General features: G+C 39.5%; 1 protein-coding gene across 4 annotated transcripts in view; it reads left to right on the top strand.

The window, feature by feature from the left end:
- The window catches only part of CD96 (CD96 molecule), a 92995-nt gene extending 84391 nt beyond the window's left edge, over positions 1–8604 (top strand). For all 4 annotated transcript variants that reach the window (XM_047876042.1, XM_047876041.1, XM_047876043.1 and 1 more), the window contains 4 exons: positions 560–625; positions 1428–1514; positions 5545–5668; positions 7588–8604. In XM_047876042.1, coding sequence (XP_047731998.1) covers positions 560–625; positions 1428–1514; positions 5545–5668; positions 7588–7696 — 386 coding nt within the window. In that variant the 3' untranslated portion in view covers positions 7697–8604. The remainder of the gene's footprint in view (positions 1–559; positions 626–1427; positions 1515–5544; positions 5669–7587) is intronic.
- Positions 8605–14618: the final 6014 nt, after the last annotated feature.

The raw sequence follows: 14618 nt of genomic DNA, 5'->3' as shown, positions 1-14618 counted from the left end.
AGCCGGGCTTTCATTCTCTCCCACCCATTGGATGGACAAGAGAACAGTTACAACACACTCTCTGTGGCTAAAGGAACCTCTCCTAGTGTTTTCCTTCCATTCCTTCTTCCTGCTTCTAAGTGGCAATAATCAAAACCTTCCCTATTGGAGACATCTAGATCACAAGTTTTCCCTCAACTCCCGCTTTATTTTGGGACATTCTTATGTATGCTGTAGCGTAGTTCAATGATTTTACTTTACATATGCATTAATAATATTTTTTGTTTTATTATTTATATAAATTACTTATATATTATATATAAATATAATATATATTATATATAAGTATATAGTATATACTTATATATAATATATATAATATATAGTATATATTATATAAGTATATAGTATATAAGTATAATATATATATTATATATATTACTTATATAAATTATATGCATTAATAATATTTTTTGTTTTATTATTTATATAAATTACTAACTTCAAGTAAAGGTCAAGAAGGGACAATAAAATAACACCTCTTATGCAGCTTGACTCTTCCAATATATTCTTCCCCTAGCAGCTCCATGGATGCCCAGTGAAACAGACAGTTCATCCCCCTCAGGTGTAGGCTCAACAATTCAAGGTGAGTACTTGGGGGAGATTTAGGGTCAAGGAGTATAATGACCTGCTTTATTTGGGCAGAGGAGGAAAAGCAAGGACAGGTAAGAAACCAATCTCAGGTATTTAAAAGTGTACCTTGATGATGAAAACAGTAATAAATAGAACCAAATTTTTTCCTAGTCATAATCATTCAAAGAAGATAGAGACCAAGTCTTAGATTTTTTTTTCCTCTATTTTATTTCACAATGAAATCTACAAAATAGCATTGCTCGGCTAAGCAAATTCATTAAAATTGTATTGTAAGTGTTAATTTTCCATTAGAAAATGAGATGATTTGTCAACAGAGATTTTGCTACTAAAATGTTGCAAAATAAGTTTTATTGACTTTTTCAAACACATTCGAGTGGGAGAATTGGTATTTTGAGTGGCTGGACCCCTGATACCCTGGGAGAATAGGGCTAAGTCGAATTTTTCTATGGCTCCAACATAAGACATTTTCCCATAACCACTTAAATTTCTCATGGAGATTCTTTAGCAGATATTGTTTTGTTATATGTGCTATACAGCTTCTCTCTCTCTCTTTTTTTTTTTTTCCTCTAAACCAATAGAAGGTTTCACTCCTTTGGTAGCCGTTAGATCCTATGGTCGTAGCCTTGCCATAAATTGGTCCTAAGAAAACTTTATACATAGTACCATAGGAGCATTTAGGCCATTAAAATTGAGCCCTTCCAAGTAGCAAGTGAAATCCAATCATGATTCTACACCGCTTGATGGGGTTGAGGTGACTATTAGGATCAGTTCGGGTATGTCCTGTATATCTCTAGGTGATGTCTTCACCAGCACAACCAGAACATCTTCAGAAGTTCCCACAACTGCCAAATCTACTAACAGCAGTCACATCCATATCACTGGTGAGTCATTTACCTGTTTAAAAAATTGTGTGTCTTACTCACTCAACAAATAATTTGTCGAGTACCTACCATTTGCCAGACCTGGTGTCGGTTGTTGGATATACACTGTGAAAGAAGTAGATCTTTCTCGTTTTGTACGTAGAAGAGACCTGTGTAAACATTGGCCTTCTGAAGATTATAATCTATTATGGATGACATACAGCAAGTAATCATATAATTAATTTGTGACAAATGCTATGAAATAGTACAAGGCGTTGTCAGAATATAACAGAAAGATCTGATTCTTACTGGGAACAAGAAAGGAGCCTCTGAGGATATATTGAAATTAAAATCTGAAAAATGAGGAAACCTAGCCAGGTGAAAAGTAGTGAGAGCATTTTATCCTGCGAAAATATATCTGAGACCAGAAAGATTGTTGGAACAAAGAGTATTTATATAATTAAACTAATAACATTTTGTCAATACTAAATATGATTTCTTGTTTTATCTCATAAGAGATCAAGGCCCTCCTAACCCAGGGGCATTATCAAGTCTTTCACTTCAGGAGGTGGTCACTTGACTGGTGAATGCTCCAGTTGGGTACTCAGCTTATTTTGCATCGAAGGTCATCCAGTCCTCAGATCATTGGAGTGCCATCCTGCGCACAACATGGCACTAGGACTGCAAACTGAAGGCCCAACAGTGTCTTTCAGATATTGGTGGCTTAAAACTGCCTGGTTCAGAGATGGGCAAGATTGGAGCCCTGCTTCTCCATTGAGACATCCCTGAAGTCAGTGGTCTCATTTTCTGTATTTGGTAGGGAGAAACATTTTAAGCATTGATGTAAGACCCCTTTAAAACCTTTTGTTCTTGGGGTGCCTGGGTGGCTCAGCTGGTTAAGTGTCCAACTCTTGATTTGGGCTCAGGTCATGATCTCACAGTTCATAGGATTGAGCCCCATGTCGGACTCTGCACTGACAGCATGGAGCCTGCTTGGGATTCTCTCCTCTCTCTGCCCCTCCTCTGCTCTCTCTCTCTCCTTCTCTGTAGCTCTTAAAAATAAACAAACATTTAAAAAGTAAAAAAATAAATAAAACCTTTTGTTCTTTTATTTATCTGAAACTTTGGGAGTAAAATGTTGTGTCCCACCATGTTACCAGTGTAAAGCCTAGTAAATTTTGACTTGACTAAAGTAGAACTTTGTGTAGTCTTGGGTTAGCCATCTGTATGATTGTTTCCCTTATGATTGTGATAGTCGAGTCTTTACCAGTTCCACTACTTCCATGAACTATTGTGAACTAGTCACCTGCACATACAACATAGCAAATGGGGATGCATTATAGGATTACATGGGCTTCCAGAGTGCCCTCAGCATGTGCTTGGACAAGGCTGAGGTAGGGTGAGCCTCAGGAAGATCCTAAGTCTCTAGGTGTGTGTCATAAACATGACAATGTCATATGGCTGCAGTCTAAGCTATGTAATACATAGAAAAGATTTGGTAACTAATATTTGGAACCCAGTTTTGCCTATACATTTTGAGACTTTGCTTTATAAAAAGCAGCATAATAAATCTGAGACAATAAAAGAAATAAAAAACCTGGTCTCTACCTACAAACAGTTGACAATCTAGTTGAAGCAATAAAAAAATTAATCCAGATAATTCTGACATAAACTGGACATTTTGCCCAAATGATCTACATAATCTGAAGAGTTACCAATAATGTATAAGGAATTTCACTGGAGTGTTACTAGAAATAACAAAAGCCTGGGAAAAATTTAACCCTTGAATGTTAAGAAACTAATTAAATAAACCATGATATGTCTATACACTGGGGAACTATCCACTCATTTAATCAAATAAGATAAAGCTCTATATATCTCCATGGAAAACATTCCAAGAGCATTTTTTTAAGATAAAAAAGCCAGTGACAGAACAACTTGTATAGCATGCCCTCATTTGTAAGAAAAGAAATACATATTCATTATATATATATATAATAAATATAAATATATATAATATATGATATATATGTAAATGTACATAATTATATATAAATATATATGTATATAATATATATAAATATGTATATAATATATATATGCTTAGATATGCATAGAAAATTTCCAGTAGGATACATAATTAGCTATTAAAATGTTTTGCCTCTAATGTGGGTTACCGGCATCTAAAGCCATAAGGACACTTCCTTTTTCATTATAGTTTTATATTTCTATACTGTTTGAATTTTTAACATGATTTTAAAATGCTTTTCAAAAAGGAAAATATTAAGTAACTATGTAATTATACACATCCCCTTTTATTGTCTGCAGTAAAATCAGACAGTCTTATTTCCTAAGAGAGTTAATTTTCTTAATTCTTCCTTCATGTTAGAAAAAAAGTAAAACAGTCTGGAATATGATATTTACATTGCCATTGCCTCTGGTCTAAAATCAACAATATTTGAAACTCTTTGATTCACGCAGCTTGACTTAGTGTTCAAATGCTAGAAATATAATGAATAAATTGAGTGTGGCTATAATCAGAGGGGTAAGAAAAATCAGTCTACATTACTCACCAGTATAATTTCTACCAGTCCTTTACTTTTTTTTAATGTTTATTTTTGAGAGAGAGAGAGAGAGCAGGGGAGGGGCAGAGAGAGAGGGAGACACAGAATCAGGCTCCAGGCTCTGTGCTGTCAACACAGAGCCCAACGCAGGGCTTGAACTCAGAGACTGCGAGATCATGACCTGAGTTGGCTTAACAACTGAGCCATCCAGCAGCCCCTCCAGCCCTTTACTTTTTGACTTCCACCCTTTGCAGACCACAGAAAGAGCAAAACTATCTGGCTTTTGCTTTACTCCTTTGGTCACTTCTCCCCTTTCTATTGCCTAAAGGTAGAGAAGGAGGAAGAAGGAAAAAGAGGGACAATGGTAGAAAGGATTAAAAACTTTCTATTCTGGATATCATGCCTCAAGTGACATCTAAATAAAAGTCTTAGATGATGGTCTCTTGAGCATACAATTCTATAGGTATTACCCAGGCCTTCTCGATTTGGGACTTTCAAGGCATTGGAATGTTACAGTTATAATGCCTTTTACTCTTTCTTCCTCCTCCTAATACACTCAATAAATTCCAGAAAGCATTTAATGACTCCTTAAAGAATAGGAGAAGCCAAAGGTAGGGCATTATTTCACATATAAAATTCCCTTTACTGGAGTAAATTTGGGATACAAATCTACAGCTTATCACTTTTACTTCTTCCTTCTTTCTTTTTTTGTTTTTTTTTTTAATGTTTTATTTTATTCTTGAGACAGAGAGAGACAGAGCATGAGTGGGGGAGGGGCAGAGAGAGAGAGAGAGAGAGAGAGAGACACAGAATCCAAAGCAGGCTCTAGGCTCCGAGCTGTCAGCACAGAGCCCGACGTGGGGCTCGAACTCACAGACGGTGAGATCGTGACCTGGGCCAAAGTCGGAAGCTCAACCGACTGAGCCACCCAGGCGCCCCGCTTCTTCCTTCTTTCAAATTTTTTTTTTTCAACGTTTATTTATTTTTGGTACAGAGAGAGACAGAGCATGAACGGGGGAGGGGCAGAGAGAGAGGGAGACACAGAATCGGAAACAGGCTCCAGGCTCTGAGCCATCAGACCAGAGCCTGACACGGGGCTCGAACTCACGGACCTCGAGATCGTGACCTGGCTGAAGTCGGACGCTTAACCGACTGCGCCACCCAGGCGCCCCGCTTCCTTCTTTCAAATAACATTTCATTGCCATCATGTGCCAGGAATTGTTCAGGGCCTCAGGAAAATGAAAGGGGGGGAAAAAATATGGATTCTGGAACATTCTAACATTCTAAGAAAAACATTCACATAAACAGTAACTTCAGAAACTCAAAAAGAGAAGTGAGAACAAGGCATAGATATGATCCCAGAGCATGACTGTAGTCAGTGGTGGACCTTGCAGAAAACATGTTTCAGGTAGGAGAGAGAGTTCAATTAATCATGCTTTCTAGTTGCCAAAGTTTGACATGAAAGTTCGTCTCTCTGCCCTTTGCAGGTATCGTGGTTAATAAACCTAAAGACGGAATGTCCTGGCCAGTGATCGTAGCAGCCTTGCTCTCTTTCTGCATGGCATTGTTCGGTCTTGGAGTGAGAAAATGGTGTCAATACCAGAAAGAAATGTGAGTATCATACTGAATCTGCAGGAACAGAGATGGTTTCTCAGTACAAAACATTCACGCAGCACTGAAGTATCACTCCTGTCCAGAGTTCCCTTCCTATGTAACTGAGGAAATGAGGCTTGGGGAAGCCCAGAGAAGCTTCCCAGTTTGCTGAGCACCACACACAGCTGGGACTAGTTGCAGAACTTGTGACTTGGGGTCCCCCTCTGTTCAGTCCGTGACACTCGTCAGATGGGACAAGTCAGTGGGCATGAAATGAGAACTGAGCCTTGCCTCACCTCAAAAACTAAAACTGATTTTTCTTTTAATCTTCATTATTTTTTTCATTTTCATGCATCTCTGAACTGCCTGGGCCCAGCTGGGCCTAGATGCTCAAGTGTGAAATTGAGTGAGAAAGGTAATTTTAAGAAACTCCATCTGCTTTTCGGCAGAATGGGCTTTTACCGCCCTTTTCCCTTTTCCCCAAGGAGAAAAGAAAGTAAATGGTGGGTTGCCCCTCTTTTGTCTTATGGAAATATTTTCCAAAATTCTTTTCCCTTCACTCAGCAATCTGCAATGACATGTAATATTAAGCCTCACTTTTCTGACTTGGCTATTTGGGATCCAGATTAGACCATGATTGGAGGAGACCCTCCAACATAGAGAGCATCTCTTCTACATCTCTTACAGCTACTATCTAAGATGCCAGTGCCCACTGTGCAGGACCTTCTACTGAAAGTATCCTTGAGCACTCTATAATCATGTGCAGGGAGTGATTCGTGGTGAGAAAAATAAAACAAAATTTAAAAAAAAAACACTAAACCAGTAGTCAGAAATTCTGGACTCTTAGCCAAGGACTACACTTTGGCTACCATATACCTTGAGGAGTTATTAATTTCCCTGAAAAAACACAGATGCAGATTTCTTAGAATTTTTTCCACCTTTGATATATATTGTCTATGTGAAAGCATCAGAAAGCCAGGTAATAGGCATTAGATATTTTTATTAACGTGAGAAAACGGGAATCTGAGATTTTGAATTGATTTTTTGATTATTCTGTATTTAGATGTTTGTGTTATATAGAGATGAGAGTCTCTCTTTCTCCCTCCCCCTCTCCCTCTAAATTTTTGGAGAGATTAAGGTGCTGTGGAGTTACTGAGAAGAGTTGGAGGTGTTTGAGTCAGAGACATAAATGTTCTCACAGTTGTATTTCTGTGTCCTGATGTCAAGAGAGCTGGAGCATTTGTGCTGCTCACATGGAGGCCTGATACACTTCAAAGAGATGAGTTGTGCTAACATGAAACATTATATAAAGATGCCTTTAAGAATGTTCACAGATTCAGATGTAAGGGATTCTGGCATTAACCATCCAGTACCAACCAACTCAAGGATTCAGAAGAGCTTTTCTTCCCACCTCAAACCTATCCCCACAGTATACAGCGAATGTGTGGGTGAGGGCTGGGGGTAAGGTTGGCAAAGGGATTATTTGAACAGCTTCAGTCTTTGGTCCCAGAAGTTAAAAATTGTGTCTCCGGAGGAGTGTTTTAACCCACATAAGAGAAACACCTCTTCTATTAAGAGGCAGTTGCCATGGAGAGTGTAGGTTCTGGTTCAAAGCCTTAAATTGCTGGTCTGGTTCTCTTTAGCAAGTCGCTGAAGACCTCTGAGCCTCAGTATTATCTGTAGAATGGTGAGAACAATATCCAATCCCTAGATATGAATTAAATAATGTCATGATAAAAATGCTTTGCCAACTATAAAATACCATGTAGATATTAATTAGTGATACTAAAATAATGCAGATAACAAGCAGAAGGTTATGCAAGGAAAACTTCTGAGAGGACCGGTGGGCATGTCTCTTGCTCTGTTTCCTACTTCCCTACTTCCTTGAATCACCGCCTCACATTCTCAGCAATGAAAGAGCAATGTTTTTTTCTTAGCATGGAAAGACCCCCGCCTTTCAAGCCACCTCCACCCCCCATCAAGTACACTTGCATTCAAGAGTCCATTGGAAGTGATCTGCCTTGTCATGAGATGGAGACACTCTAGTCCCTTGAGATTTTGCCATAGAGAACTCGGCTAGAATCCTGCAAGAAGGTGGACATTGTGCTTTATTAATATAATTGCCCTCGAGCCAAGCCTGTACTGCAGCTGAAGTGGATGTCAGAAGTGAATGACCTGTTTTCCCAGCAACCCACCCTCTTTCATCTGCACATGCCTGAAATTGAGCTAGAGTGAGAGGTTATGTCACACCCATACCCAATGCAATCTGCAGAGATTTTCTTGTTTATGTAAGAAGTGCAAATCAGACTGCTGTTGTTAAAAAGTACTTGCAGTGTTTTTATTTTTCATTTTCGTTCTCTGACTGAGGTGACGACAATGGTTTCAAGCATATGTCCATGCCAGAGCCTCTTCTTTTTGGATATCTGCCACCATGCTGAGCTATTTACCAAAAGTGTGACAATCTCTGAGGTTTGTTGCATTTCCTAAGAAAATTGCAAAAAGAAGAAAATGTGCAAGTTCTAGCAAGAGTTCCAAATAAGTGCAAGTTGTCTTTGTACTGAAAATATTTTGCTTGTGGAGGAAAACAGAATACCTTGCACAAGAACACCAGTCCCAACCCCACTTCCTCCCACCATGTTCCACCCAGCCTTCTCTCCCATGGGATGAGGAAGGATCCAAGGGAAAATTAGCTAATGACCAAGTAGCCTAGTAGACACAGGTAGCACTTCACTTGCCTCTAAAATGATCTGCACTAAGAATGGTCTCATCCTTAGCTTTATCTGTACGTGTGTGTGTGCATCTATCAGACTATTACAAACTGTTGTGTGAGTAAACAGGTAGCCTAACCCCAAACCAAATCCTGTAATTCCTGTTCTCTTTTTCATCTGGGGACTCTCCCGTTCATCCAATCTATACATTTTGATCTGTCTTGAAATAAATACAGGTTCAAATCAGACTAGCATTGATGAATTAATCCTGCTTCTCCCGTGTTTTACAAAATAGTTCAAACAGAATGCAAAGGTGATGGAAAAGAAGCCTAGTTAGCCAAACTTGTTCTGTAGTCAGCAATAGTTCCTGAGTGAATAAACTGCTGATGCCCTTTGTCCCTCTCAGCCACCCCCGAACCTCTGCCCTAGGAAGCAAGAACAGATGTTGCTGTCAGATATGATAGGGAAATGCTGCATGGATTTTAATCTCAAAAGGAACATTTAGTTCCTTTGTGCTTTTCCCTGACTACGTGTGAGAATAACTCGGAGAGTGTGTTGATGCTTTTTGAACATCATGGCTGTCCTACTCTGGAACAATTCAGTCAGAATCCCTGTGGAATGAAGTCCTGGCATCAGGACTTCTGGGTGATTCAAGTGTTCAGCCGGAGTTGAGAACTACTGAACCAGCGGAAGTCCTTTCTCATTAATCAGAATCTTGGTGGGGCACCTGGGTGGCTCAGTTGATTGGGCTTCTGACTTCGGCTCAGGTCATGATCTCGAGTTCGAGCCCTGCGTGAGGCTCTGTGATGACAGCTCAGAGCCTGGAGCCTGTTTCAGATTCTGTGTCTCCCTCTCTCTCTGCCCCTTCCCCACTCGTGCTCTGTCTCTCTCAAAGATAAATAAACATTAAAAAATTAAAAACAAAATCAGAACCTTGGTTAAGTGCTTATTTCTTGTGGTGACCAGCCTCCAGTGTGTCCTGTGTGATCCTTGCCTCTTATATAGTCCCCTGTGATAGTGACCGCAACTGACTTCTGTAGCTGACCAGGGCTAGGGTAAGGCAAGCAAGACACCTAGGGTGTAAACTGTAAAGAGGTGTTCAAATCCGGGGCCACACTCTTCCACGGGCTTGTAAATGAGTACCAGTCCCAGGCCTAGTATAACCAATAAGAAGTCACCAGAGTGCGATTTCCAAGGCTAGGTCATAAAATACGTTGCGGTTTCTACCTTGATCTCTCTTTGCCCACTGTGTCTGGAAGAAGCCAGTTGTCGTGACATGAGGACACTCAGGCAGCCCTGTTGAGAGGGCCACCCGTCAAGGAACTGAGGCCTCCTGCTAACAGAAAGTATCAATTAGTGAGCCATCCTGGAAGCACCTCCTCCAGCCCCCACGTAAGTCTTCAGTTAACTGCAACCTCAGTTGATCCTTTGACTGGGACCTCGTGAGAGCCAGAACCGCCCGGCTAACCTCTTCTGAATTCCTGACCCGCAGACACAGTGTGAGATAATAAATGCTGGTTCTTTAACACCACCGACTTTGGGTGTGATACACTAGGCAGTAATAGATGACAAATACAGCCCAGTGAATGGGAAAATAAACTAATGTTTGCTGCCTTAATTGCCCTCAATTCCTCATTAATTCTCAAGAAATAAATAAGACTAACTTCATATATGTATGACTGCTGCGCCATATGTAGTCATTTTTATTTAATACAAATTAGTCATCCGTAATTTATGTTCAGGTAGTTGTGGCTTTATTTTACTGTCTCATTAAAAGGCATGAAAACAAGCAGAGGGGTTAGGGTGGAAGGGGCAGAGATGGAGGATGTTTAGATTGTTTCAGTAAAGGGATGGACACTTTTACAGTACAACACAAATCCATGTCATTCTTCAGTCTGTCCTATGACAGATGTCTCACAGTGTTTTTAGATCAGCTCCCCTTGGAAGTGCCCCTCTTTTGTCTTAGAAATAAGTTCTGGTCGGCATTTGCAAATTCATCTCCAGCGTGAATACAGTGAGTATCTGCTTACCCCCGAGAGGGACATGCATTCGGTGAGTCAGAGGAATTCTTGACAAATCTGCAAAATAAAGACACTCGAGATGCTTTCCAGGCAGGGCTGGGATCTTGATCTCCCTCATTTGACTGAAATGACATGACCATCTCACCTGCACCTTAAAATTGTGTGTAAGTTCATAGAACCTGTCTTCAGCCAGCAGCCCCTCCCTCCAGAGGTGGAATTACTTCTTTCCCACATAAGAAACAGCAACACTAGGGGCACCTGGGTGGCTCAGTCGGTTAAGCAGCCGACTTCTGCTCAGGTCATGATCTCGCGGTCTGTGGGTTCGAGCCCCGCGTCGGGCTCTGTGCTGACAGCTCAGAGCCTGGAGCCTGTTTCCGATTCTGTGTCTCCCTCTCTCTCTGACCTTCCCCCGTTCATGCTCTGTCTCTCTCTGTCTTAAAAATAAATAAATGTTTAAAAAAAAAAAAAAAGAAACAGCAACACTAGAGTCAAATCTCCAAGGTTTCTGCGTGTCTTCATCACTGCCTTCATTTTCACTGAGAAGAAGCCATGCATAAGCATTTTCACACCTATTTCCAAAGCACAGTGTGTTAGACACACTTGTTCAGAAATATCTGCTTCCTTACCCATAAACAGCCCTTGACTTTGGGCTTGACCATGTGATTTGTTTGGGACAGCGGAATATCATGAGTATAACTAACCCAAGACTTGAAAGGTGCTTGTATGATTGGACTCACTCTCTTGTTCTCAGCCATTACCATGAGAAGAACATTTTCAGTCTAGCCTGCTAGCTCCAAGCAGAAGAGAGACCCATACAGCGGAGCAGAACCACCCAAGCCAAGCCCAGTCTAGATCAAATACCCTCCAGTCTACCTCAAAGGTACAAAAATTAAATATTGTATGCTCCTGAAATTGTATAACTGTTACACTGCATTATTATAGCAATGATTAACCTATAAGGTCCAGAGGTAGGTATATTTTGGTTCATGTGCAAATATGGTTCATATTTTGGCTCATATGCAAGTCCAGAGGTAGGCATATTTTGGCTTATATGCAAGTGCCTAGAGAGAGAAAATGTGCATTCATCAAATAGTCTTTTGAAAAAAAAAATTCAACCTAAGTTTTGTTTTAACTGAAGAATATGTGGTTGGCTGGACCAAACAACTTCACATTATAGGTCTTTAAAATCATAAAACCTTTGGCTAGGGTGGGCATTAGAGGTCATATTACAAAAGAAAAAAAGGAGTTAAGAAGCTCTGCGAAATTGATTTGCCCAGTATCGCATAATTAGAAGTGATAGAGCCAAAATGATGGAAATCCAATGTCTGATTTTCCAGTCCACAGTGTGATCAATCTCCATTATATCAGAATATTTCATTGCTTTGGTGTCTCCTTGTACTATAGACAAGAGATGTTTTGTATGCATTTAAGTAAATATTGATTTTTTTAATGCCCAAAATTGTTGACAGAAAACAAAGAAAAGTAGAAATCATTAACCCCTGAGGGTAAATGGCCAAGAAAGTGTGGGAGGAAAAAAAAAAAAAAACGACTAAGAAAAGAAAAAAGATTAATCAAGATCAGAAGCCAAAAAGTTTAGAGAATCTGACAAAGGCCAGAGGTAATGAAAAGAATGTTGTCTCAGAAGCTCTGAACAAGTGAAGAGGTTCTTGAGGACAGCCCTCTTGGCGTTCTGATTTAAGGGTGTTGGCTTTGCTTGAACTTGAAGATTGACTCCGCAGAAATACAGAAACTTTGTTCTCTGAGGGCTGACAGACACAGCCTGAGTTTTTGACAACAGCAAAGCTTGAGTGTGCAGCAGAGACAGCTGGAATGGTGAGTGAAAGTTACCACCATGGGAGAAAAAGACATTAACTGGCAGAAATGGGCTGATGTACCAAAGAGAAACACAAGATGAGATGGTGAAAACAGGTCATTTTATCTCCCAGCTCCTACATAGGGACCATTTTCCTGGATTCTGTGATTACTAACAGAATGCCAGGAAAGCATGAGCAGAGAGCAGGAGACTAGGACCTTAGGCAAGATCAGGGCCAGAGCATGCTTTTGAAATTACTCTTAAACTCGGTCTAGTGCTTCGGTGATGGGTCTGGACATTAGTCGGGTGCAAATTAACACAGGAATGAGAACACAGTAGAACAGAATACAATTTTTTCTCCTCCACCGGCAACTTTGTACTCTTCTAACCTCTGTTACGTTCTTCGCCTGGTCGGCTCACTCAGATTCCTCATGTTTGCCCAACGGCTCTGTGAGATTGTGATTATAGGGAGGCACACTGAGCAGAGTAACAAATCCAAGATCACAGCATAAAGAAGAGAACACCGATGGGGTTGCATCCAGCTACCCTTGGTAAATGCCAGGTGCATGTGCACTTTTGCCATGAACTCCGTCAGGACTCCCAATTTACTTTCTAAAGAAGTCCTAGCAACAAATAAAACTGATTACAGTAATAATGCCATTCAGCTGTCACCAGAAAATACTCAAAAGTTCTGGGAAGGCAGAGCAGAGGGGATGGAACAACAGTTACATGAATCTTGACGAAAGATTTGGTGGTGAACCTGATAACCTAGGAACCATGCACAAGACGTAGCCTCTCTATGCTGCACTTTTTCTGGTCAAGGCATAAGTATCTGCTCATGCTGAATGGGAAAAGAGATTTGAGAATCCCATCTGTACTGGGTGTTGTGTGGAAACCAATTTGACAATAAATTTCATATTAAAAAAATTAAAAAAAAAATAAAAAGTTACTGGAATAACAGAAAAAAGAAAAAAAAAAGATTCCCATCTGTGGTAGAACCATTTTTTGCACTACGAGGTTGGGATCAGCATAATTCTACTCTTATAGGTAATTGGGTCGCATTGGATTTTTGTTATACATAAACTGTTGCACTGATTCAGAGGGCATGCTTTGATGCCTCATAGATCTGAATCTGGCATAATTTTAACAAGAATTGATTTTAATTTCTGTGGCCAGTTAATATAAAAATATGACAAACACTGTTCCTGAGTACCTCTTTTAGATGGCCATTTAGGGTTTGTAGATTTCAAACTCAAGAAACTGATATAAAAAATATCTAAGAACCACACCCTCCCTGCCTTCAGTGAATATAGAATTTAATGGGAGAGAGAGAGATTTAAACAAATAAAAACATATGAAAAGAAGAGAGATGAATAGAGAAGAGGGTATCATATCAGGACAGAGTATGAGAAATATTTTCAAAAAGCTTCAGAGAGGAGACTGTCAGTAGAGGCAAAGGCATGAGACATAGTTACAGGACTTGAAAACCTTACTTAAGGATTACGTATACAAAGAATATAAGAAGGATTAAATAATGAAAATCTCGTAACATAATTTACCATATAAATAGGGCTTAAGAAGAAAAATATACAATTACTCTTAAAAGGTGAAGATGCTTAAAAGGCCTTTGGCAAAATTCTGTGCCCATTCTTTTTTTAACACATTTCTTTTTTTTTTTTTCAACGTTTATTTTTGGGACAGAGAGAGACAGAGCATGAACGGGGGAGGGGCAGAGAGAGAGGGAGACACAGAATCGGAAACAGGCTCCAGGCTCTGAGCCATCAGCCCAGAGCCCGACGCGGGGCTCGAACTCATGGACCGCGAGATCGTGACCTGGCTGAAGTCGGACGCTTAACCGACTGCGCCACCCAGGCGCCCCATGTGCCCATTCTTAAAACTCGAGAAATGGTGTATTTCCTTAACCATATGTTTATACATAATATGTGTGCGTATCTATATCTATATATATGTACATATATATGCTATTATAGTGCATAGATATTATTACTATATAGTTATATTTATACATATACCTTGGTACATATACATATATATTTGTTATATATAATATAGTCATAGTGCATATATACTGTAACTATTACTACCAATATAACTATAGAAATATGTATGTGCTGATACAATGAAAACAAAGATGGACACATTGGACTACTTAAAAATAAAGCAATTTGCATGAAAAAGACCAAAGTCAAGGCAAATGATAAACTAGGTGAAAATATTCACAACATATATTATAGATAAGGGGTGATAAAGAATTTACAAATATTGAGGGTAAATAAGTTTTAAAAACCTGTGGGAAAATGAGCCAGATATGAACCAATGATTCACAAAAAAGATAAAAATAACTTTAAAAATTGTTTTTATTTTTACATTTAATTTAAATCCAAGTTAGTTAACATACAGTGTAG

This window comes from Prionailurus viverrinus, chromosome C2 (assembly GCF_022837055.1).
Source record: "Prionailurus viverrinus isolate Anna chromosome C2, UM_Priviv_1.0, whole genome shotgun sequence".
Taxonomy (NCBI): domain Eukaryota; kingdom Metazoa; phylum Chordata; class Mammalia; order Carnivora; family Felidae; genus Prionailurus; species Prionailurus viverrinus.
The sequence above is the reverse complement of the archived record's forward strand: the minus strand, read 5'-3'. Positions and strand labels throughout refer to the sequence as shown.